Below are 25,437 nucleotides of genomic sequence, written 5' to 3'. Positions count from 1 at the left end.
AGAAGCTGCCAGATTCAGCAAATAAAAACACAGGATGCCCAGTTAAATCTGAATTTCAGATAAACAACAAAAGATTATTTTTAGTGTTAATACGTCCCAGAGATTGCCCAGGATATAACTGTCTATCTGAAATTCAAGCTTAACTGAGCATCCTATATTTTATCTGGTAACTCAGGAAAAGGAGATCTATGTATTTGTACCCAGTCTTCTGGAAACAAATTCTGCCTCTTAATCCCCCCTTCACAACAAAATAAAAGCTATACCCAAGATCTGGCAAAATTAACCAACTTATACCAGAGAAGTGTTGAAAACCTAGTTGCATGCTTTTATTTTTTCAAGTCCTTTGCCCATGTCTTAATTGGACTGTTTATCTTTTCTTGGTTGAGTTGTAAGAATTCTTTATATATTCTGGACACCAGATGCTATGACATAGGATTTGCAAATATTTTCCCCATTCTGTAGGTTGTCTTTTTAGAATGTATTTTAAGAGCACAAACTGATTCTCTTTAGCTGTCTTCAGTGTTCTTTAGTATGGGACCCCCTCAAAGATGAACCAGATACTGGGAGAAAATGAAGACAGTTATGATGGTCTCCTAGCCCCTGAAAGTAAAATTTCCTTTTAATGTCAGATTAGGGTGATTTCACATGAGTCCATTGGTTTTGACAAAGATGAGGAGTTGAGATCATTTAGGAACTCCAGCTGGGAAACTTGGAAACAGAGTGAGCAGCCCAGGACTAGAGTTTTAGGGAATGAAGAGGTAGGAATGGAGTCAAGTAACACTTGAAAACAAGAAGACAATCCTCTGGTTTCCATCCCTGGGGACTCTAATTTAACTGGCATAGCTAATAGATCTCCAAAAGCTCCCCGGCTGATCGTAACATGCCCTGATGATCAGGACCCTCTGAGCCAAAGGAGCTATATGCAACTGGCACGTAAAGGTGGACAGTAAGCCAGGCTCCGAAAGGTAGGAGCCTCTGCTCTCACTGTGGTCTGGGGAAAAGTGGGGAAGAGCAGAAGAGGTCCAGAAAGCCATGGTGGGAATCAAGGGAAACAGAGAAGCTTTTCTGACCCCAAAAATGCCCTGAATGATTGTATTTATCTTTTCCAAGAGAAGATGGGATACCTTATTTAAGGAGCTCAAGATTATACTAGAAAGACTGCGCCAACCCCACGGGGATGGCCTGTTGGCACTTTTCCATTTCACATTCCATCTATGTTGATGAACAGAAGAAGCTGCATACGGGAAGAGGTTATTTTCCACCAACTGTGTGAGTAATTCTATGTTGGCCTGTATCCAATAGTAAAAACATGTAGGTAGAAAAGAAGAATGATACACATTTAACAAGGATCGAAAGCATTCTGTAGGTTCAGATATTGACATAGTTATGAATGCCCCTAAAGTCTGCTAGAAAGTTCAAAGTAAGGGTTCCTAACCTTTGTAGGGCATCAGAATCACCTGGGGTGCTTTAAAAAATACAGCTCTCTGAAGAGACACAGCACATGGATTAGTCGCTGCCTGGGGCTGGGGTGGGTACAGGGAGCAACTGCAGAGATACAAGGATCTTTTGGGGTGATAGAAACGTTCTAAAACTGGATTGTGGTGATGGTTGCACAACTCTGCAAATTGACTAAAAATCAACGAATTATACACTTAAAACGAACAAATTTTATCCTGTATAAACTAAACCTCAATAAAACTATTTTCAAAACTGAAGAATATAAAGGGGAAACTATGAAAGCCATAGAACCATACCTATTTAGTGGGAGAGAAATATGCAACATTATTCTTTAGCTTTACAACTACATGAACATGTCAAAAGCACTCATATATTTTTTGGTTTCTCGTATAAATTTGTAAGAGTATCACACCCAAAAATATAGCTTCCTAGGCCTTACCTTGAGAAATTCCCATTCATGTGTTTGAGGTGGGACTCAGGTATCTGTATCTTTTCTTAAACCGCTCCAGGTGACTAAAGGGTATAACCAGGTTTGAGTGTCACTGATGTAAAGGAAAAAGGGGAAAAAACAGGCAAGGCACCTTATTTCTTTATCTCACTCGATTCTACTCTCAGCTGTCAGGTTTCTTATCATAAATAAAAATTTTCTGCCAAAAACAAATTGGAATCATGGAGAGCGCAGTGATTTAGGTGCCCTGGTACAACAAGAAGTTCAAGATTTTGACACAGAATGTGAAACAACCAGCCTTGAACCAGCCGCATGCATGGAGTAGCTATCTTGGCACACACCTTCAGAAGCCCACACATCCCATGATGTTCCAGGAAAGTCTTGGTTTCAGAGACTGTCCCACTGAGCTCACAAATTACCAAAATATTTTAGGAAGGAGAGGAACTGAGAGTGGGCAGGCATAAGAGAGAAGAAGTCTTGTGTTTCACTAGACACCAATTTATAGTTTTTTAGATTTTGAACCATGTACCTGGGTTAAATGTTTTAATAATCCAGTAAGTATAAAACTTTGGCTTCCAAATTACATCTCACAGAAGTAGCTTGTACACTGAGTAGGAGCTCATGAATTTACAGCGTGATGGCTCTGGCCCTGATCCTGATATGCCAGATAACTAAATTGTTAAAGGCACGTTCTATTGCTTTGAGCATTTCTTTTCATTCTTACACAACTAGGGAGAGATGTAGAATGTGATCTCACACCCTTAGGATTTTATAATCTTCTATGTACTCAGTTCAGTGGGTGAGGGAATGAATTTAGAGTCAAACAGCTTTATGCTCAGATTCTGTTTCTAACAATAATTAAAGATGAGTCCTTGTTCTTGTACTTAAACTCTGTAAACCTTAGCTTGTTCACAAATAAAATGGGGATAAAAAGTATAACCCAAGAGGGCTATTATAAAGACTGAATAAGATATAATACAGCAAGTACTGAGTCCAGTACCAAGCGCACAGTAATCCTAATCCAGAAGTGCATCCCTAAGGATGCAACGGGTCCAGTGGTCAAAGATTTGCTTTGAGAAATTCCAGAAGTCTGATCGCTCAGTGGTAGCCAGATCTAGGAGAGGAATGTACTGGCATGGGTCCACATTCACACAATTACAGCTCATGTTCTGGTGCAAGCCCAATTCTAGTTTGATCTCTACCCTGGATTTCTTTTGGTAGCACGCAATACTGTCCAGACAGAAATCACAACAACCTGTGCCTCTCCATCCTGGGGCTGCCATTTTGCAGGGACTGTTAAAAGCTGAGTGCTGAAGGACAAGAAGGAGCAGCCAACAGGGAACCAGTCCACTGCACCTGGCTTGGATACATACTTGTGAAATCTCCATGCTTTGGAAGGCAGTATATCCGCTTTGGTACAAAAAGCTAGGAAAACAACTTTCTTAAAAATAAACAGATTCCCAAGAGATCAATGGTCTGGAAAAATTCCTCTGAGATTCTCACAGGCCCAGGATATAAACAGTAAGCAACTTTTCGGCTAACAATCGCTAATTCACAGGGCCTCCAAATATAACACATGCCCATACACCACAACTCATACACATCCCTGAAGAGTTGCAGTGGTTCTGAAAATGAGGCAAAGCACACACATTTCATTACTACAGCAGGACCACCTGAGTAGTCTCCCACCGCTGAGTCCTCCACACGTGGCTGAGCCCCGGGCCCTGTCCCAGGCACGTGGGCCACAGCAACCCTGCCCTCTCAGAGATCCCAGGAACTCACAGAGAATCTTCTTCCTCCTAAAAACAGCCCTCTTGCACATGGCTGAACATAGGAGAATTTCCCTATAGATTATGATTAGGAAGAAATGGAATTTTAAAACATCCTTCATTATTAGTTTGGGTGTATTTCTTTTTCTTTCCTGATGTGCAAGCATGAAATTAGCTATCTACTGTTTGAAAGGCATTGTGCAAAATACTGTAAGGAAACAAAGTAACCGGACACAGAACTGCCTTCCCAACCATTATGCTCTAATAGGGGAGATAAGATTTGCACAGAAAAAGTCAATACAAGGTGATAATGGTAATAATAATAATCATCATCATCATACTTCGTTATTAAGTCCTTACTCTGGGCCGGGCACTTTACATGCACACACACTTCCCAATAACCTTGTGAAAGAGTTGCTGTCCCTGCTTTACAGGGCAAACAGAGTCTTCCAAGACCTAGAAAATTTTTGTCAGGGTTCTAGTTAACAGCTGAACTAAAGTCCATTAACCACACACATGGTGGCCTCTAGGACATAAGAATGGTGTATTATATTTCACACCATTTCTCAAAGTCAGATACCTCAACAATATTTATAATTTTTCAATGTAATCTAGATTAAGAGTATCCTACTCAGCCTTGGGAATGGACACATAACAAAAGACCTGAGTCCCCCACAGAACCAGGACACTCTCCAGTGTCTGAGACAAAACTCGCTGTCCCACGGACAGTCACGAAGGGAACTTAGCAGAGGCAAGAGTAAAGCACATCATCTGCACAGTCCATTCTTCCGCACACCAGCCCTGGGTCTTGACTATTTTCACATTATATGAAATAACAACATTCTCCCCCTCCCCCTTCAAGCCGTGTTCTACTCTCCTCTCAATCTCATTCCGAAATATTCTTGGCCAAGCAGCTTTCTTTCTCCTTGTGCCCACGGGGGCTGAGTTCAGATTCTGCCTATTCACTTACTGCTCAGCCGTTCCCAGACCTCAATGTCACAGATACCCATAATCAAGAGATTCTTATCCTGATGCAACTTTCTGACGCATCGGTCTCGTTATTGGATTTGACATGAAGCCTGACTGGTTTACTTATACTTAGGATAAGGCCCAACACCCATGAACATTTCATATAAACCATCAGTTGAAATTAATATAGTAATTAAGATTACATTGTATGGAATTTATCATTATCATTTCAACAAATGGAGTACAATTTTAAAAACCAGAATTTGAGAAGAACCTAAATGGTGGTCCTGGTAACGAACCAAAACGTTCCTGCACTCAAACAAATGTAGAATACACAGTTGTCACTGTTTAATTTAAGAATGAGTCTCATACATCATTGAAATGTGTACGTTAGTGTTTTAAAAATTCTTCTAGTTAACAACTGAACTAAATTCTTAGAAATTAGAAATTAGATTCTTAGAAAAATAACCCTGTAATCCCTCACTCCCTAGTATAAAAGTATTATTTTATAGAACTTTCTAGACATCTGTCAACTTCACATTTAACGAACTTAAGATATTTAACATTACAGAGTGTGTACAAGTGTTCTCTTTTCCCCCCATCCCATGTTGCGTTGTTTCCAGAACCATATTTTACTAACCATGTTTGTTTCCCTGCATATTTAGGATGACAGAAAGTTTTTGCTAGTGCAAATGTTACCAAACTGGGTTGCACGTATAACATTCCCAATATTTTAGATGCCTCACCTGGATTAGATGCTCAGAAAAGAGATTACTCTGTCAGATGATTTAAACACCTTTAAATCTCCAGATGGGACCAGCTTATAAAGGCATTGCCTTTGTTGTGTTGCTATCTTTCAGATTCTCGCAAATTCTCAGAGGCTTTGTTGCAGGGCGGCCATCTGTTTTATAGATTCCTCTAAAGCCAGCGCCCTGCTCTGAGTCAGCACAGGAGATCCGGCCATCGCACTCACCTTCCCCTCTCCCGCTGCCCTTTTGCCTGCTGTGCTGTAAGGGCAGCACCTCTAGTGACTCGATGCCGGACCTCTCCAGAATGTTCACTTCCACCGTCAGCCTCCCCACCAGTTGCTGGGGACGCACGCTGATGACGTGCTCGTACTTCCCCAGCCGCCGCTGCAAGAGCTCTTCGTAACTGAGGAGGAAGGCCGCTTTGTCTTTGCTGGGAATCACGACAGAGGCTCTGAACATATCAGTCCCCTTCTCCCTATAAGGAAAAGAAAAGGGAACACAGGGTCGGTCAGAGAAAGCCAGGTTCCCTCAAATCCCCTCAGGGTCCTGGCCATTCTCTCAAGAGAATCCCTAGAAGAAAAACTAGTGTTGGGAAGAGAACCAAAGGCCTGCACTAAAGGAAGGTTACAAAGTTTCAAAGAATACTGAAGAGTACAGAATTCAACTGTTCTTTCCTACCTCTCCTGTAGTCAGGCTTGAGGGAGCCAAGGGGGAAAGGGAATATTGAAATAGGTGAACATCTGGAAAAGAGATTTTGGGGACTGGGGGTCTGGGTGGCTCAGTGGGTTAAAGCCTCTGCCTTCGGCTCAGGTCATGATCCCAGGGTCCTGGGATCGAGCCCCACATCGGGCTCTCCACTCCTTGGAGAGCCTGCTTTCTCCTCTCTCTCTTTGCCTGCCTCTCTGCCTACTTGTGATCTCTCTGTCAAATAAATAAATAAAATCTTTAAAAAAAAAGAGAGAGAGAGAGTTTTGGGGTCAAGATATGAATTGCATTCTTCTTTTTACAAGAATGGTCAAGTGAGCCTGACATCTGATGTCATTTTAAAATAGCTAAAACCTTAGGTTTTTATAGGTGGTAAAGTTTGGTAGATATGGCTAGGGATAAGGACGAAGAATAAAGGATTGCAAAGCATATACAAATATAAGCCATTCCAAACATTTTCAGGGCTTGGAATGAAGGTTCTCTGATTCAAGATGGCAGACTGACCAGAAAAGGAAAGGGATAGTAAAGGATTAAACCCAGGCAATGAGTGGTAGGGGCAACCATCAGTGCATACAGCACTTCAAAACATTTTTGGAAGATGGGGAATAGAGCAAGAACTCTACAGCTCAGACTATGGATCAAGATACAGAACATCAGAGAGATGGAAATCTCGGGCTCAGCATAAGATGTGAGTGGGAAGGGCACCAAACACAGGAAGGAGACCTCCAAGTCCATATATGAATGAGTGACTAAGATGACAGACTTCCTACACTCCTCTTTCCCAGTGCTAAAAAGAGACACAACTATTAAGATGGAAAAGCTTCACTGAGAGCTGGGAAGAATGACTGAAGAAAGACTGACACTTGAACCCATTATTGTAAATTCTCAAAACATCAGATAGAGGACACACAGAAAAAGAGTGGTATTAGAAGACATTAGATGTACCACTAGCAACACTGGATATTATGACACTAGGGGCCATGTCTTCAAAGTTGAGATGAAAAATTATTCTCAGTCTTAAACTCGATGTGCTGTCAAAATATTAATCAAGGTCTCAGAAAGTTTGCCTCTCATACATCCATTCTGGGGAAGTTACTTCAGAATATACTCCAGCAAAGTTAAAGTGAAAAAAGAAAGAGGAAGATATGGAATATAAGGAATAGTAAAAGCAACCCAGAAGAAAATGAAAAGAAGTCCCAGGGTAAACATTGATGACAAGGCTGCAAAGTAATGACAGTAATCTATGGACCTGGAGACACCATTCTTCCATAACTGACAGCTCCGAAATCAGGATGTGCCTCCCAATCAATGATGCCTTCTAACTGCTGTTGGCAATAACATGGATGTCGTTGCTTATAGATCTGTCATAGTAATTCATTTAGTCACCATTTCAAAAGACTTATGTGTCTTGCTAGATGTTAATAGTGACAAATTAAGGTTTTTTTTAAGATTTTATTTATTTATTTGACAGACAGAGATCACAAGTAGGCAGAGAGGCAGGCAGAGAGAGAGGAGGAAGCAGGCTCCCCGCTGAGCAGAGAGCCCGATGTGGGGCTCGATCGCAGGACCCTGAGATCATGACCTGAGCTGAAGGCAAAGACTTAACCCACTGAGCCACCCAGGCGCCCTGACAAATTAAGGTTCACCTCATTAGAAAAAAGAAAGATAACTGAAAAGTCCAGGAAAAACAAATGCATATGTTGTGATCCAACTAAACTAAACTGTGGCATAATTATGAATGACTTATGAATTGTAATGAAACATAATCCTCATAAGATTCATCTAATAAAGACCACTTAGGACCCACCTGCCGTCCAGCAAAGCTGGGTTTCAATAAACTGCTGCAGTAAGGGAAATTACACACCAAAGGCATCATGGAGAGAGAATCTGGCCAAACAAAGGTGTATAGGATTGGGAGAAAAATGGAGTGCAGATAAAGTTAAATGAAGCAATGATTGGAGGCTCGAAACAAAGCAGGGCCGTGTATAAAGTGGTTAGTATCACCCTGGACTGAGAAACAAAGTCAAGGTTCTGTCCTTAGGAACTACAAAGTTAAGATAAATGTCAACTTTTGTGGCCAACAATGCCTTATCTGAAGCTGTAGACCTTGGCTGCTTTTTGTATCAAAGTAAACCTATGACTCACATCTTCCAGGCAAGAATGAGATATTCCATTCTTGTGAATAAGATTTCCAACAGCAAAGTTTTTGACAGTCTATGATTTTAAATAACAAACTTTCTCAAAACTACATCCTTTTATTAACGAACAAAAACAGGCTCACATGTTCACACCAACTTATCTGGATAACAGAATCATTTTTCTTCAAAGGAAACAGATCACTTTACTTCAAATGGGCTGACAGAGAGGGAAATAGAATCTTAGTATACCAAGTGGCTCTGCAGTTAATGACTTTCATGTAATCATTAAAACTCAAATACTAGTCATTGGTTTTCAATGTTTAGATTCAAGTTATAGACAAAACAAAGAAAATATACACCCTTAGAGACTAAAATTTAAATGTTGGTAATTCTGACAGTGCAAAAGTAAATGATCATGTAGAAGAAGATGGGTACTGGAAATGGAAAAGGAAACGTAGGGTTTCAGTGAAGGAGTGGAAATTTAAGATAGGTCTAGTCTAAGATGGTGTAACACGGCTTACACGGACGAAAGAAGAGAAAAGAACGTGAAAATGTGGAACGCGGAGGGAAGGTGGGAGTATCCTACGTATGCTAAATCCTCTTCCTTCCTGGCAGAAAATCAACAGATAATGTCTGATGTTTATTAAGAATTTTTTTAAAAAAAACTAGACTACCTTAAGCTTTAGAGTTAGGGAAGTCGCTACAAAAAGAAATTACAGAAAATATTAGAAGTGGATATTTCTAGGAAGTGAGTTCTGGGGACTCAGAGTGATAAAATGTTCCTTTTCACGATAAACCTTTTCCTGCTATATTGTTAACTGTATATATTTAATTATTGACTCTATGGTAATAATAAGAAGCAGATAAATCCTTGAAGGAAGGGAAGAAAAGAAAAAAAAAGTTGGCAAAGGAGTAAGAAATGAGGCCCTTTGCTCAAGTGGATTTTAATTCCTTAACTCAGTGGCACTTACCCATTATCTTCTGATGTTTTATTCCTTTTCTCTTTCACCTTATCACCATTTTTCTTTTCTCTCCCTGTGATTTCTCCCTGATACACCTTGTCTCCTATGAGCCTGAAACACAAGAGACAGCTATGTTACCAACTTGCAGTTCCAAGACAAATTCAAATGTGGATCTCATAACCATGACAACCCTAGAAAATATTTTTATGTGACTCTTGTATGTCCAGAAAGAAGGCATTCCAGACCAAGGCACTACCCTTGAATCATTCATTTCATTCTAGGGCAATTTTAAAACAGGTCCAAATAGTCGGGCTTGACCCATGGTGCCTCTGGGGTTCTCCAGGAGGACATCAGATCTGTTCGAATCTCCATGAAGATTCACCAGCTTGAATCTTGCCCAGACCCCAAATGAAACCCCCCAATCCACCCTTCTTTGCACGTCTTTACCTCCTAGTTCAGAAGAAAAGGAGAAATAGTTTATTTTGTATATCATATGGATCATGCTATCTCATCATTCAGACCTCAACTTAAACACTGCCCCTTCTGAACTACCTCCCTGATTTCTCCCCGTCTAGACAAGCTCCTCTCGGTGCTACTTGCCATCTTTAAGCACTCGCTACAGTCTGAAATTATCTCATCTATTGATTTGTTTACTTACTTATCATTTTTCCCCACTGCAATTTCTGTAGCTGAGCAACACTGTCTTTTTCACAGAAATACACTGATCACTTGGAAGAGCTCCTGGCTCAGAGCGGGCACTCATTTGTCGGGGGGAAGAAGAGAAAGCGGAAAAGAAGAGGAATGGGAGATGGGAAGAGGACAGAAACAGAACCAAGGAAGAGACTGTGGAAAGGAAGGAAGAAGGAAGAAGGGATGACGGGGAGAGAGAAAGGGAAGAAGGAAGGAGAGAGGGAACGAGGGAGTCGACCCTCTGAGCCCCACGCCATCTGCTGGGAGAAATTCTCACGCCCCCAGGCCCTGGAGCTCACGTCCTCTCGGGCTCACCCTGGCTACCCCACACGGACTTCGCCATTCCAGGGTCTCTGACCAGAGTGTCGCTTACATAGTGAAGTTGGTGATGAAAGCTGCGGCTGGAATCTGCAACTGAAATTCAATTTCCTGGTCCTCGGAAGCTCTATTCAGCATTCTACAGGACACGGTAGTGAAGGCATAACGAGAAATAATGGTAGACTTCACTGAGAATTCCGTCATCAGGGGTTTGGTTTTCTGTTGGAATTAAAGCACGCGGTATTTTCAGTGACATGGGAACGTGCAAATCAATCATTCTGGGGTAGGGGTGAAGCTCTGTTTTCATCAGAGAAATCATCTTCAACTTGGCAGCCTTTGGCATATGATTCTTTTCTTCTTTGTCTTGCCCTCGCTTTCTGCCTCACCACTCTCTCCATTCATAAAACAACTATGGTTGGACAACCAGCTCATGAGAGAGAAGCATATCTTCTAACTTAACTTAAACAAAGGGACACGGTGAAGATTTCCTATTTAACAGAGAATACACACTGTTGAAGTAGTTTAATGAAGTATTGGAATTTTAGAAGTCAAGTATGTGAAGTATGTAATGTTTTTCTGTTATAAAATTTTAGATCACATTTACAGGATCATAAAATTGATGAACACATCAGGGCACACTTATTTCCAAATCAAATTCAATACCCACTTAGAGAAGCTAGATTCCAGAGCTTTCCCACGGAGACCACAATCACATTATTGGAAAGTGGGAATCGATACTGAGCTCAAGACAGTATTGGGGGTATTAGAAGCCAGAAAAAGGAAAGTGTATGCTAATTAAATTTATCCCGAAGCCTCTGACAAGAGCAGTCGCTACATGGAGCAGATTAAAAGCAGGTTAAAAGTTTTCAGTGTATTTCTAGCCTTCACAACAGCGCTCCATCCGAGGGCACTGAAAGCAGATGAAGAAGGAAGGAAGCATTAATGAGTAAAGCAACCAAAGCAGTTCTCTAACTCCAAGAACTGGCTGAACAAGTTACAGGCACAGACTGAACATTTGTGACCCTCATCCTCTCCCCCCCAACACCACCAACAAATTCATGTGGTAAAGTCCTAACCGCCCCCCACCATGTGACGGTACTTGGGGATGGACCTTTGGCAGTTGAGTAGGGTTTGATGAGGTCACGAGGGTCTTCCTGATGGGGTGAGTGTCCCACCAGAGGAGACACGAAAGAGCTTGCTCTCGTTCTCCACGAGGACATGGAGAAAAGGTCACACAAGTGAGAATGTGGCCTTCTATAAAAGCTAGGAAGAGTCTGCACCAGAAAATGAACCCTGCCAGATACTGATCTTGGACTTTGCAGTTTCCAGAACAGTGAGAAAATAAATTTCTGCTGTTTATGTCTATGGTATTTTATTATGGCAGCCCGAGCAGATTAAGACGAGGCATTATCTCTTTATGGACACCGACACACATTCAGGGTACATGTTCTTTATTCCCATTTCAAACATGAGAAGAAGTCAAGCTTGTAAGTTTACATCTTGGCCCATTAACAGTGATGGAGAAGAGATTGAACTCGATCCCACCTGTCCCAGAGCCCACACTCACCACCATGGGGCTAGTTGTCTCGGCGGATCCGTCTTTCTATCTCTGGGTCCTCAAACCCCCGCACAGTCTTCAGCACTCTACAGGCTCTCAATAAATTCTGAAGAGAGCCACGTTACTCCAATAGGATTCTACTTTCCCTACGGGACGTGCCCTACCTAGTCAACGTTTCTCTTGACTTGCGTCTGCTCTCTGAATTTCTTTCCAGCCCTAAGCTAGTTTTCAAAATAAATATAAGATGATGCCCTGCTGGTATCAAGGCATATTGCTTCTGTGACACCCAGAGGGACTCTAACACCCCATTCTAAAAGTTTCATAGTGTCTCATTCTATTTAAATGTATTTAAATGTTGGAGTCAAACCATACCACCTTTCACAGCAAACCACTGAAACTGGACAGATACTTTATACAACATGTTAGAGAGGTAGGGTTGAGTCCCCTACAGTACAAAGCACATCTGAGAACACACGTGAACAGACTCAAGATGGGAAACTGCACAGAGCAAGACCAGAATGGGCCAGCACTGGACACAGAGGTCAAGGGATTATTCATCTTTGTGGCTGAACTTTTGGTCTTGGTGACTCGAAAGGATAAAAACAAAAGGCAACAGGCTCAGGAAAAATGTTAAGAGAATGTGTATCTTTTTTGGAAAGTTGGAGAAAGACAAGCACAAAGTTTCCGTAAAGTGGTGATCAAGTAGGACAAAAAAAATCTAAACATATTTGAAAGATTTCTTCACCCGTGAGAGGAAAAGAGGTTCTCCAATTTGGTCTGAGAAGGAATTACATCAAAGCAGCGGTTCTCAAGAGTGGTCCCAAGACTGGCAACATGAGCATCACCTGGAAATCTGTTAAAAATGCAGAATTTCAAACTCCCTCCCAGACTTGCAGAATGAGAAACGCAGGGAGTGGGGCCAGAAATCTGTATTTTAATAAGAGATCCTGATGCTCAAGTCTGAGAACCACTGTTTTAAAGTAACACAAGGAGGTGGACCTCTTCATATTTCTCCATCTCTAAGTTAAGAGGGCTTGAATCAATCAATAAAATTATGTCTGCCTTTAGATCCAAGAATCTAAGGTAAAGCCTAAAGTAAGGAATGAAATGGGCTTTTAGGAAACTATTCTGGAATTTAGAAATTGATTGTAAATAGTCTCCACACAAATCTAGTCTCCTTGGGACAATATCTGTCTCTCCAGAAGTGACTCAGATTAAAAAGAGATTCTAGACGTGGATTAACCAAAGCCTTCTGTTAAATGATCTCATTAAAAATATATATATAACATTTCAGGGTGCCTGGGTAGCTCAGTTGGTTAAGCGTCTGACTCTTGATTTCAGCTCGGGTCATGACCTAAGTCCAATTTGTGGGATCGAGCCCCTCATCAGGCTCTGTGTTGAGCTTGGAGCCTATTTAAGATTCTCTCTCTCTCCCTCTGCCACACCCCCTACTTGGGCACATGCTCAAGCTTTCTCTAACATAAATAAATAAACCTTTAATATATATAGATTTTTTAAACACACACACATTCCAGTAAAGACAATGAAGATAAGGTTGGGGAAGGTGGTAATGATAATGACCTTAAGAGCACAATAACCCACTGGGGATTTTTAAATTAAAATTTGTGTCTCCTCATCTTTCCCAAATGGAACCTTGAGATAAATTAAAGCATAAATTGAGATGCAGTGTTTTACTTTTACTCATGTTTCCCTGGAAGCAGGTTTTCTTCCTAAATTATCCATGTTTCAACATATTCTCTTATCTCCAATATCCTTATATTCTTAAATATGTGAATTTGTGAAGGGTTTCAATACCACAGCACACAACTCTAATTTCTATAGATGCACTGGGTAAAAAGGAGCCAATGCTAAAAAAGAAAGAAAGAAAGAAAAATCTCTTGAACTGAGAAAATTGTGAATTACCACCCACCACTTTATTTAAAATGTAAGCCAATTTTTAAAAAATATCAAGTAACATATGCACATGGTAAAAACTTCAAATTACACGAAAACCAAAGGAAACACAATGGTCTCCCTCCTGCCCTAGATCAACAGCTCTGTTTCCCAGAGGCAATACTTAAACTAACAGGTTTTGGTATTATCCTCCCATAAATACGTGCTGTGTTGATTTGCTCTAATTTCATCTAATGATACAGTGCGTCATCCTTTTGTATCTGTGCACATCCCAATCACCTCATGCTGCATAACCACTCTAAAACTGAGTGCTTTAACAACAGCAATCATGGTGTTTTTCTCTTGTGGCTTCTGTGGTCAGGAATTCTAGAAAGACTTGACTTGGGAGGGGGTGTGCAGTCAGAAGGTGGCTGAGCTGGAAGACTGAGCTGCTGAGGCATCTCAATGCTGGCTGACATTTCTCTATCTCTTGTTGTCCCAGGACCCCTCTACATGGTCCTGCCACATGGTCAAGGTCAGGTGAACTCACAGCATGGACTACCTCACACATTAGTCCCACTGATGACTGGAGGCTAGAGGCTTCATGTGTGCACATTTCCCAACATCGAGGAGGAAGCTCTATCCCCTTTCATGCCCTAACCTTGAAAGTCACATGGCATCATTTCCACCATACTCTCCTGGCCAGGAGAGTCGCAAAAGTACATTCGATTTCAAAGGTAGAGGGTCCAAACCCTACCTCAATGGAAGGAGTGTTATATCAAAGTGCCACTATCTTTGAAAAATGCAATCTGCCACTGTACAAACAAATCCCTCTCATTCTTCTTTTAATAGATGCACAGTACTTTCTTTTTATAGATGCTCTATATTTTAATTAACCAGTCCCCTATCATCCATCAAAGTTTATAATTATTTTTCCTGATTGTTTGCCCCTGCCCTCTGATTCAGCTACACCAGGGGTTGACAAACTAGCCACAGGATTTTGTAAATAAAGTTTTACTAGAACATAATTCATTTACACCCATTCATCTGCATATTGTCTGTGACGACTTCCATGCTACAAAATAGATCAGTTGTATAGTTTTGTAATTGTGACAAGCTATACAGCCTTGCAAAGCTTGAAGTACTTACTATCTACCCCTTTAAGTAAGAGTTTGCTGATCCCTTCACAATTTAAACAGATAAAACCCTGGTATCATTTACGTTGCTTTACTGAGTGGTATATTTTAGGAGGAAATCTCAAATTATAGAGACCGCAGACATTTTTATTTGACTTGCACAATCTTTTAAAATTTTTCATCTAGGGGACAACATTTAAAAGTTGGAAAATTCACATGAAAGTCCATAATGCCCATTTGTCTTGGAACGGATAGTGGGGGCAACTCTGGCTGCCCATTCCCTCGTGACCATGAGCTGCTGGCACTAATTGATGATGGCTGCCACTCTAGACCAGGCACTAATTAATGATGGCTGCCACTCTAGACCAGACCCATGTCCTATGCCCCCAGCCCCTCACACCTGCCAATCCCAACTACCTCATGACATGAGGGCTGAGAGTGAGCAGCCATTTTCACTGTTTTTACTAGACTTTTTTCCTTATTCCAATCCTATTCTGCTCATCGATGTCCTCTGTTCTACTAGATTAAAAGTGGTCTCAATCTATATACCTATGGTCAGAGCAGTATTATTCACAGTAGCCAAAATATAGAAGCAACCTGTGTCCATTGGTAGATGGAGGGATAAACAAAATGTGGCTTATATGTATAATGGAATATTGCTCAAAAACAGGAAGGAACTTCTGACACACGCTACAACATAGATGAATTTTTTAAAGATTTATTTATTTTAGAGAGAGCTGTCACAAGTAGGGGGAGGGCAGAGAGAGAGGGAGAGAGAGAGAATCTCAAGCACACTCTGCACTGACTACAGAGCCCAGCGCAGGGCTTGATCCCACAACCAGTAGATCATGACCTGAGCTGAGACCAAGAGTCAGATGCTTAACTGACTGAGCCACTCAGGTGCCCCAACATGGATGAATTTTGAAGACATTAAGCTAAGGGAAATAAATCAGTCACCAAAGGACAAATACTATTTGGCTCCATTTTTATGAAATAGCTATCAGGTAATGAAATTCATTGACACAGAAAGGAGAATGGTCGTTGACAGGGGCTGGGAGTAGGAGGAATGGGCGTTTAGTGTTTAATAGGTACAGAGTTTCAGTTTTGCAAAATAAAGACAGTTTTGGAGATGGATGGTGGTGATGTTTGTATTCGGTGTGAATGTACTTAATACCGCTACACAGGACACTTTACAGTGGTTTTAAAAGGTAACTTTCATGTTGTGTGTATTTTAATATAATCATGAAAAAATTGAACAAAATTTTTTTTGATGACCACAGATTCTTTGCTTTTCTTGCCGCTGAGAGGTGGAGTTGAATTCACTGAATCTTTGGCTCTGGGCCACAGTGACCTACTGCTTTCTTCCTTTACATAAAGGTAGAGGGACAGTTGGGAAAAGAACTTAGCAAGTCCCCAGCTCAGAGGAACACAGGGCACAACTCCACCTGCCTGCCACCCAAATGAAATCTAGCTCCATCAGTAGATGATCCTTGCCCAACCCTGTTCTGACAATAATTTGGAATTTTCTTCACTTGGTGAAGAATCAAGAGTGGTGAAGAGTCATCACTTTGTGACGTCATGCTGACTTGTCCTTCCTCATGACATAACTGTCAATTATCATTTCATTAAACTTAAAATTAAAATGCGAAATTAGAAGACACCTGACAAAAACACTAAGATGAACCATTACGGTAATTTTTTTGGCCTCAAATTAAGATTATGGATATGGTTGAAATTTTCCACAGTATTACATCAAAAATAGGACACATAGTTTATGGGCCCAAGAGACAGACTGAGAAAAGTTTCAAGAAACTATTTGGGTTTTATTGCTTCTGCCCAGTTACTGTTTTCCCACAGGAGTCCCCACTGTTCCTTAAGCCTTGTAGCCCTTGCCCTACTGGATAGCGCTCTCAGCCTAGAAGCTACTAAAGCCACTTATGTGCACAGCTACCCCACACCCAAGCTGCTCATCCCTTCCCCTGCCCCTCTGAGACCATACACAAGAGCAGGAGCCATGAATTATACCTTTTATTTATTTATTTTTTGCCCATGGCTGTCAGCATAGAGTAAAACTCGAAACCATTTATGGAATTGAATTTTAAAATCTTGAACAATGAAAGAAAAATACACATTCTCCCAACAGAAATAGTAATTAACTCGAATGTATTAACCACTACTCTAGATTAAATCCCATGAAGGACTGGGAATACTACCTGTGGATCCTTCTCTCAAGGCTCTTAGGATCACCATGGGAAGAAAGGGCAAAAAATAGAAAGCAACATGGGAAGATACAGAGAGATGTACATATTCACTCACTGCCTGGAAGACCTTCCAGAATTCAGAAGAAAGAGAAATCAGTGAGGTCTGTAAAAGTAAGAAAAGGTTTTAAAATAGACATAGAATTTGTTTGTGGTGAAGGAGTGCAAAAGAACATTCTAAAAACACAAAAGGCATAGAAGCAGTAAGGAGTCTTACTTAGCACATTCCTGGAACAAAGAATTGAACAGTTTAATTAGAAAGACGGGTGCCTTGTGAGAACACTGGACAGGTACACAAGACTGTCAGGAAACCGACATGCCCAAGCCAGGGACAGAACCTGGAAAGGCAGAGATTCGTGAAAATGTCATAAAAACAAGGATATAAAACAGTTGCTTCAGTTTTTCCCAATGCACAGTTCTTAAAAATCCAACATGCTTTCCATATTTATAGTTAACTCATTATTTCATTTGGGGATGTCAACTGGAAAATCGGAGGCAAAATCAAGTCTTCCTGTGACAAAACAGTTTCTCCATTATTTTTCCTACAAAGGCTCAACAGATGGAAAAGCAGTTTGAGGCAGGGAGTGTTTTAATTAGCTGCTCAAGGGACCAAAGCCTTCTGTGTGACTCATGCGAGTCACTTAACATCAAGCCACCCAGAGGATGTCCTGAATTACCCAAGATGCCATCTGGAAATTAACTGAGCAATGTTTGGTCAGAACCAGGACTCTTCCCAGAAGATTAACCCTTTGTTGTCTTATTCTGGTCTAACGGTTCTCTAGTGACCATTAGAAGAAATCACTTTGGAGATGGCAGAGACCCTTAGAAACCTCATAACTCAGCATCCCCGCACTTTATAGCAGAGAAGGCTGGCACTGGGCTGTTGGTGGACCCTGGGTCCAGAGACCTTCACTGTACCTGCTTGTCTCTCATTTTTGAGAAAAGCAACCCAGCCCATGTTGTTGCTACATGAAGCAGAACACTTTCAGACAAGGCACCTCCCTAGGGACTGTGTTTGCCACCCGGGTGACACAATTTCACTTCCTCGTAGACAGAGGGTGGCATTAGCTCTGAATTGCCATTTGTGCTAATACATTCTACTGAGCAACCTTTCACTATGATCAGAGGAAAGGAAAAAAAATGCAATTATCACCTTTACATAGAGAAAGAAACCCTACTCTATACACCTCGTATATAATTTTTATAATTTATATATTTATATATATTTATATAAATAAATAAATAAATGTATATATTTTTATATATATTTTATACTTATATAAATATATAATTATACATAAATTACAAGAGAGAAACAAGAGAGAAACCACAATGGCTGGAGTCGCAACCAAAGCGACAGACACATACGTAGCCCCCAGTGAGATGACAACACCCAGCACCGTGCAGGCTGACTCTATTTTCTATCTACTTGTCGCTCTGGCGTTTGGAGCCTTGCTCTTCAAGAGACTGTCCTTCCCAGGGCAAGCTAATCCCTAAAGACAGCAAACTCCTCCTGTGTGAGCCCACCTGTCCAGAGCCCACACTCCCAGCCGCCTCCTTGGTGAACCTCCCAGACACCAAGGCAAGGTTCCCCTTTCCCCAAGTCACCCCAGAGCTAGATCCCGGACAACCAGAAACCAGCACGGTGCTTCCTGTTCCTAGGGACCTAGGAGTGTAAAGTTCCTCCTTTGTGATGAGCAGTTCCAGGTCTCCATGTCTTACCATAACTGCTTAAAACATACTCCAAGTACAGATTTTAGAACACCTCCTATGAAGAAGATGCCAAGACCTGCTCCTGCCCCTGAGAGGTTAAGCGATGACAGTGAAAACCGGGTCACTCTCTGTCAAGGACCACGCTACTCAGATACAAAGATACCGCCTGCTTCTTCAAATACAAATTTTCTTGGTGTCTGTGTTGCCAAAGAGTGTCATAAAAAGGGTATCCAGTTAATTCAAAAGAAAATCAAGCAATCCCTGTGGTTCATGAGTTGGCAGTGATAGGAGAGGAACAGCTGTTGCCGTCCACATTCTATTCATTAGTTAGAGAACATCTGGAGACCTTCAAATTAGTGTGGACAGCTAGAACATAAAACATAAGGAGATTCCCAGGATAAACTGAAGCTACAGAGGCTGACCACAGTCAGATCACACAAGGCCTTACATGTCCTTGGAATCTATCCTATATGTAACGTGGAGGCACCAAAGACATGTGCAAAAGGGAAGGAAGCATCAGGTCTACTGCTGGGAAGCTCATGCTTGTACCAGCTGGATGTATACACAAGGTTCATGGTAAAAAAAAAAAAAAAAAGAAGCATAATGTATGTGAAAGTAAGACTTTTAAAATTCTTAGAGATGTCTGAGAAAATCTAAGTGATTATATAAATAATATAATTTTATATTTATATAAATATACAATTATACATAAATTACATATAAATTATACTATACGTTCTATATAATACATACCATATAAATTATAATAAAATTATAATTTAAATTAAATTATGCATAAATCATAATAAAATCTATAAATTATAAAAATTATATAAATATTCTTCTCCTACCCACTTAAGCCCCCATGTTGCATCACCACTTCCTTAAGGGTCAAGAAAATCTTTGAAACCAAAAACAAAAACTCAAAGGCTAGAAAGAAAAGATGAACTCATTTATTACTAAGGAACTTAAAACTTCTACATGAAAACATACTGTAAACAAAGTTCATCAACAAATGAGACATTGGGGTGGGGGGGATTCTTCCAATTCAGAAGACAGTAGCTCTCCATACAAAGATCTCTAACATACTGACCACTGGGGGATTAAAGACATAATAGAAAGATGGGTACAGGACACACACACACACACACACACACACACACACACACACAAATAATTCCCAGAAGAACCACTGTAAATGGCCAATAAATGTATAGGAAGAAAAAGTCTAAATTCCTAAGTAGTCAGGCAAATGTCAGTTAAAGGAACAATGAGACAACACTTTCTATCTAAGAGACTGACAAGCCAAAATGAGTGATTATATGTTTGGTGGCAGAAATGTGCATATTTATCATGGCTCATAGAAATGAAATTAATAAAGACAGAATTAAGAGCAGTAGTACTCAAAGGCAGTCTGACAGCTATCAAAATGTAAAATGCCCATGCACCTCTGATCCAGCAATCTTTCTATTGAAAATCTAGGTCATAGACTAAAAAGCACCCACATAACAGAATAAACAAAAAAAACCCTCCTGCAGCATTTTTTACAGGGGTCAGAAAACTGAAGACAAATCGAAAGCTCGTCCACAGCCAAATGCTTAACAAATGATGGTGCGCCAACTACGGAGAATGTTTTTCACCACCTAAAAGAATGGATACAGTTAGGCCAAGTGACATAAGATTGATTGAAAATAATAAGAAATGGACCAAAAGATCTGTCCTTGACGAGGCAGTATGTGTGTTACGAGTACACACAGAAGCCGGAGGAGTGACTCAAATCCTGGTTCTGCCACCTCTTCCCAAACGTGTAGTCTTGGGTGAGTGAGTCAATCCCTCTGAGCCTCTGCCTTCTCATGTCTAACACCTCAAAGAACGGTACAGAAGTGACTGAGTATGACACGGGCGCACTTAGAACAATGCCAGGCACACAGCAAACCCTCGGCCAGCCTCAGCTGTCATTGTATGATCCCACTGATTGGCAGCGATGATCAGAAATCTCATATATGCGAATGTCTCTATTTCGACCATCTTCTGGCATGTTCTTTCTTTCAATGGCACCGTCACCTTCTCTGTTACTAAGACGCTTATGATTTATTTATTCACTTTGTCTTTTTCGTCTATTTCTGCCCCACTTCAGAATTCAAGGTCTATGAAAGACAGGGTCTTTGGTCTGTCTTGTTCATTACCGCCTTCCCAGTGCCTACAGTGGTGCAGGGGACATAGTAAGCATTCAAAAAAGTACCAGCTGGGATGAAGGCATGCATGAACAAAAGAACACTTGTACAGGTCTTTCTGGGACACTATTCTCCAGGGGTCCCCGGTATTTCTGCACACTTTTTTGAGCAGAGGCTCTAACTACCTTTGTTCTGAATTGTCTTTTCAAGGATGTTTGAATACTGAACAGCTCTGGAAGAGGTGGGATCTCCCTCCAGAGCAAAGGGGAAGCTGGTTTAATATCTAGAATGATGAAGAGAACGTGCCCATCAGATCCCAGGAATGATACAAACACTGGCTCTCCCGCATGGCTATTCTGCGTGCAGTGATCACCCTCTGTCTCTGACCCAGAAGTCTCCTGTGCTCTGCTGGCATCCAGGCAATGGCAACAAACCCTCTCCTTGGCTTGCAAGTTGGGGGAAGTCCAGATTCTTTACAATTCTTGACATGTTTATGTTTGTCTATGGCTGTCTGTGATGATGTGAACGTGGAGACAAACACCGAAGAATGATTATGAGATTAACAAACCTGGGAGAAGAGAGGAGGAGGGAGAACCAAGCAGGGACTAACAAGAATACAACTTCGCAGCCCGACAAAGACGGTACTGATCGTGACATGGGTCGTGATAAAGCTAGAACCGACTCAGACACTGCCCAGGTGTAGAGAGGCCCCGGAGGGATGCCTAGCCCCTGAGAACTGCTGCCAAATTCACATCCCAGGCCCGAAGGCACGTTCCCACATTCTGATCCATCTCTGCATACACAGGGATAAGGAAGAACGGAGACGGGATCAAATAAGCTCTTCAACTTCCTGAACGCACGCCCAAATTCCAATCTGATAGCCTCCAACACACACCGAGAGCCTTGCCCAACTCCATTCCATGGAGCTGTAGACGACCAACGTGAATTCTTTGCTTACTTCAGTTGTTTACTTCACTACAAAGCCTTTATTTCTTGTGTAGGAATGCCATAAAAAGTACAGGTTATTTAAGCTTTTTCATTTTTTGGAAAGGCTCTGAAACTCCATCCTTTGTCCTTAGAGCCCTACTGAAACAATCAGGTCTCTTTCCAGAAAGAAAATCCAGTTCAAGCAAGCCTTATAAAAGCTATGCTGTTTAATGTCAGCATTCTTCTGTGAGCAGCTTTGCAAGCTTTGGAGGAGCCGCAAGCGACGGTAGGGCCTGGTTCAAAATATACAGAGTAGTGAGGGCGCAGACACGGAAGCTGTCCCCGGAATATACATACCAGCCTTTGCAACAGTCGGACTTGCCTTGGCACCCTGGGTCCAACCTACAAGGAGAAAAGAGTCATGAAATAGGATTGGGAGGTCATTGTGAAATGCATTACACGAGGGGGCTAAAATCAATTCAAATTCACAGAAGAGACAGTCCACCCTGAAAAGCAGATTGGACCTTTGATGAAGGAGCAGTGGGCCTGGCAGTGGAACCCACCCCCCTCCACCCTGGTTAACTGCTTCGACCATGACGGCGCTACCTCGTCACTTGCATGTTCTTCCACCTGTCGGAGGAGCACGAAATGACGAGAGCAAAGAATTCATCTAATATCTGTACTTCATTTTATTCTATTTCTGCCTTGAAGCTCTTTGCTATTGTGTCTCTTACAGTGAGTAAATGTATTCAGTTCTACTCTGAGGGGCTCGGTTATTCAACTCAAAACTTTTGGAAACTCTGCAAGCAAAATTGAACTTACCTTGAATTTTCTCACTGTGTTTTTTCTGGTTATTTAAACTGTACTTTCCCACATGGGGAGGAGGGCTATGGGAAGGTGATAAAATCCTTATTTTAAAAAACTTGTATTAAGGGATCAGCCACTCTGGACTAATGTAAAAGTCCTAGCTGGTGGTTGAACATTAGTCATAGAAAATCACTGTTCAAATATTGCTGAGTAATAAACCATCCTTTCTGGAGGCCAATTTGATAATGCTGATCAAAAACTTGAAAAATATGGTCTTTATGCAGATCTTTTCTTTTTTAACAGCTCAAGGCTGTGTAACTTACAGACAATATAATCATTCACTTAAAGTGCACAACAATGTTGTCTAGTATAGTCAGAGTTGTGTACCCATCACCACCTTCAATTTAGAACATTTTTACTAGATCAGAATGAAACCCCATACCCTTTACCTGTCACCTGTCAAACACTAACCTACTTTGTCCCTGTGGATATGCCCATTCTGGACATTTCAAGAATGGAATCACATGATAAATAGTCTTCTATAACTGGCTTTTTTCACTTAACATAACCTTTTCAAGTTTGTCCCTGTTGTAGCATTTATCGGTATTTCGTTCCTTTTCGTGTCTAAATAATACTTCATTGTACAGATATAACATATTGTGTTTATCCATTCGCCAGGTGATGTTCAGGATTTTTCCAGTTTTTGGCTATTATGAATAATGTGAAACTTATATAAACATTCACATGCAAGTCTCTGTGTTGGACATAGATATCCAGGAGTAGATTATCTGGGTCATATGGTAAATTTAAGTTTCACTTTCTAAGAAATTGCCAAACTGATTTCCAAAGTGGCTGCAACATTTTTCCATTCCCACCGGTACGCATGCCTTTTAATTGAGAAATTCTACTTACAGAAGAGTACTGTAAGAGGGAAAAAGTAAGAAAATTTTTTGAACTTTTAAAACAATTGTTAATGATTAGAAATAGCCTAAAATATCTTTAAAAAGAGGTTTGGTTCAGTATATTATTCAGTATAATCAGTATATTATGATACATGGACTAATTACATGGCTATAGAAAATAATGATGTGTGGGGCGCCACCTGGGTGGCACAGTTAGTTAAGCATAAGGCTCTTGATTTTGGCTCAGGTCATTATCCCATGGTTGTAGGATCGAGCCCCGCACCAGGCTCCCCACTCAGTCGGGAGTCTGCTTGGGATTCTCTCTCCCTCTCCCTCTGCCCCTCCTGTTCGTGCTCTCTCTCTCTCTCTCTCCCTCAAATAAATAAATAAATCTTTAAAAAGAAAAGAAAAGAATGGTGTTATCTCTATTTACTGGCATCAACAAACATTCACTTTACTGGACTTCAGTGCTGTCCACCAAATATTTCTCTAGCTGTCTGCCAGAAGTATTGCATTATCTGGGCCCGTTGTGGGAAGGCTGATGGCCATGCACCTAGCTCCGCCAGTAAGTTAGGAATGTAAGTGGCATTCGTCACTCCTGGATCAAGTGATTTCACTACGGATGTATGATCCTACAGAATTGTTTTAGCTTTCTGGTACAGTAATTAGCAACGTGTGAAATGGCAGCTGCTTCTGAAGCCAAACTTCCTAAGTGACAGCCATCATCCCAAGATGGACGGTTGTATAAGCAAGAAGTCAGTGTGTGGTATTTAAGAAACTGAGATTTTTAAGACCTTGTCACCACAGAATAACCTAGCCTATCCTGATTAATATATCCATGACACATTTCAAGTGACTATATCTGGTAACAAAACCTTACAGTTAATATGATCTAATTTTTGTAAGCGTAAGTGTTTGTATGTGTAGAATGTACACCACAGTGTAAATGGCTGCCACCTTTGGGTGGCTGAATTATTTTTCTTGAAACTTTCCCGTGCTATCTGAGTTATTCAGTAATTAACACATTTTACTTCCACAACAGAAAAGGAAACAATAAAGATATCTCCAGTTGGTAAACTAAAGTCATAACAGTAACTGTTTTAATCTCTATCCTCCCTTGATCTACCCTGGGCAGGAGGGTGGAATGCACACACACACACACACACACACACACACACTATGGTATATATACTATTGTAAACTATCATTATAAGCCATTACAGAGCCTCCTATTCTATAGAACATGGAACAGGAGAGAGAGTACAAGATTTAAAATCCGCCACCCTGAGTCCAAATGAGAACCAATTAGTAGGATGATACTAGTTTCTCTCTCTCAGACGAGGTGTTCTGCCTGAGATACTGTCCACAGAAAGCCAGAATAAGCATTCTGGGCAAGGTCTTTGCCAGCTCTGCCGGTTCACGTCGGGCCTTTCCCTTCCTCAAATTGTGGAATAGGCTGGGGACCACTTAACAGCTAAAGTCAGAAAGAAAGCCCAACCTCTCTCAGGTATTAAGATCTGCGATTGATCTCAAGTATTTTCTTTGAAGTTTCCTCCTCTGTAAAATAGCTTTTCCAAGAAAATAAACAAGCTTTAAGGAGAACAAGAGAAGTTGGTTTTTCATTTTTGAGATGACTATCTGATGTCTCAGGGGATCGCTATGGCAACGCTTCAGTCCACGTTTAAAAGAGACGGAACCAGAATCAAAGCTTCCCAGTACAGAGAGTCTCCCGGTGCCAGCTAGGACTGGAACTGGAAATGACACCAATGTCGTCATCTTTGGTTTTAGTTAGGAATTCCTGATCCTTTTTATTGTTCGAATGTTTCCCAAAGCCTCACAAGAATTTGGGAGTAGAGTTTCAGG

General features: G+C 41.1%; 1 protein-coding gene across 1 annotated transcript in view; it reads right to left on the bottom strand.

Moving 5' to 3' along the window:
* The window catches only part of ITIH5 (inter-alpha-trypsin inhibitor heavy chain 5), a 71,867-nt gene that overhangs the window by 40,545 nt on the left and 5,885 nt on the right, over nt 1–25,437 (bottom strand). The window contains exons 2-5 of the mRNA XM_082740945.1: nt 22,223–22,267; nt 10,262–10,425; nt 9,208–9,309; nt 5,618–5,868 (exon numbers count right to left, since the gene is read on the bottom strand). Of these exons, the coding sequence (XP_082597071.1) occupies nt 5,618–5,868; nt 9,208–9,309; nt 10,262–10,425; nt 22,223–22,267 (562 nt within the window). The remainder of the gene's footprint in view (nt 1–5,617; nt 5,869–9,207; nt 9,310–10,261; nt 10,426–22,222; nt 22,268–25,437) is intronic.

The sequence above is a fragment of the Mustela nivalis genome (genome assembly GCF_964662115.1).
Source record: "Mustela nivalis genome assembly, chromosome: 7".
Taxonomy (NCBI): Eukaryota; Metazoa; Chordata; class Mammalia; order Carnivora; family Mustelidae; genus Mustela; species Mustela nivalis.
Note: the sequence above shows the minus strand (reverse complement) of the source record. Positions and strands in the feature narration are given on the sequence as shown.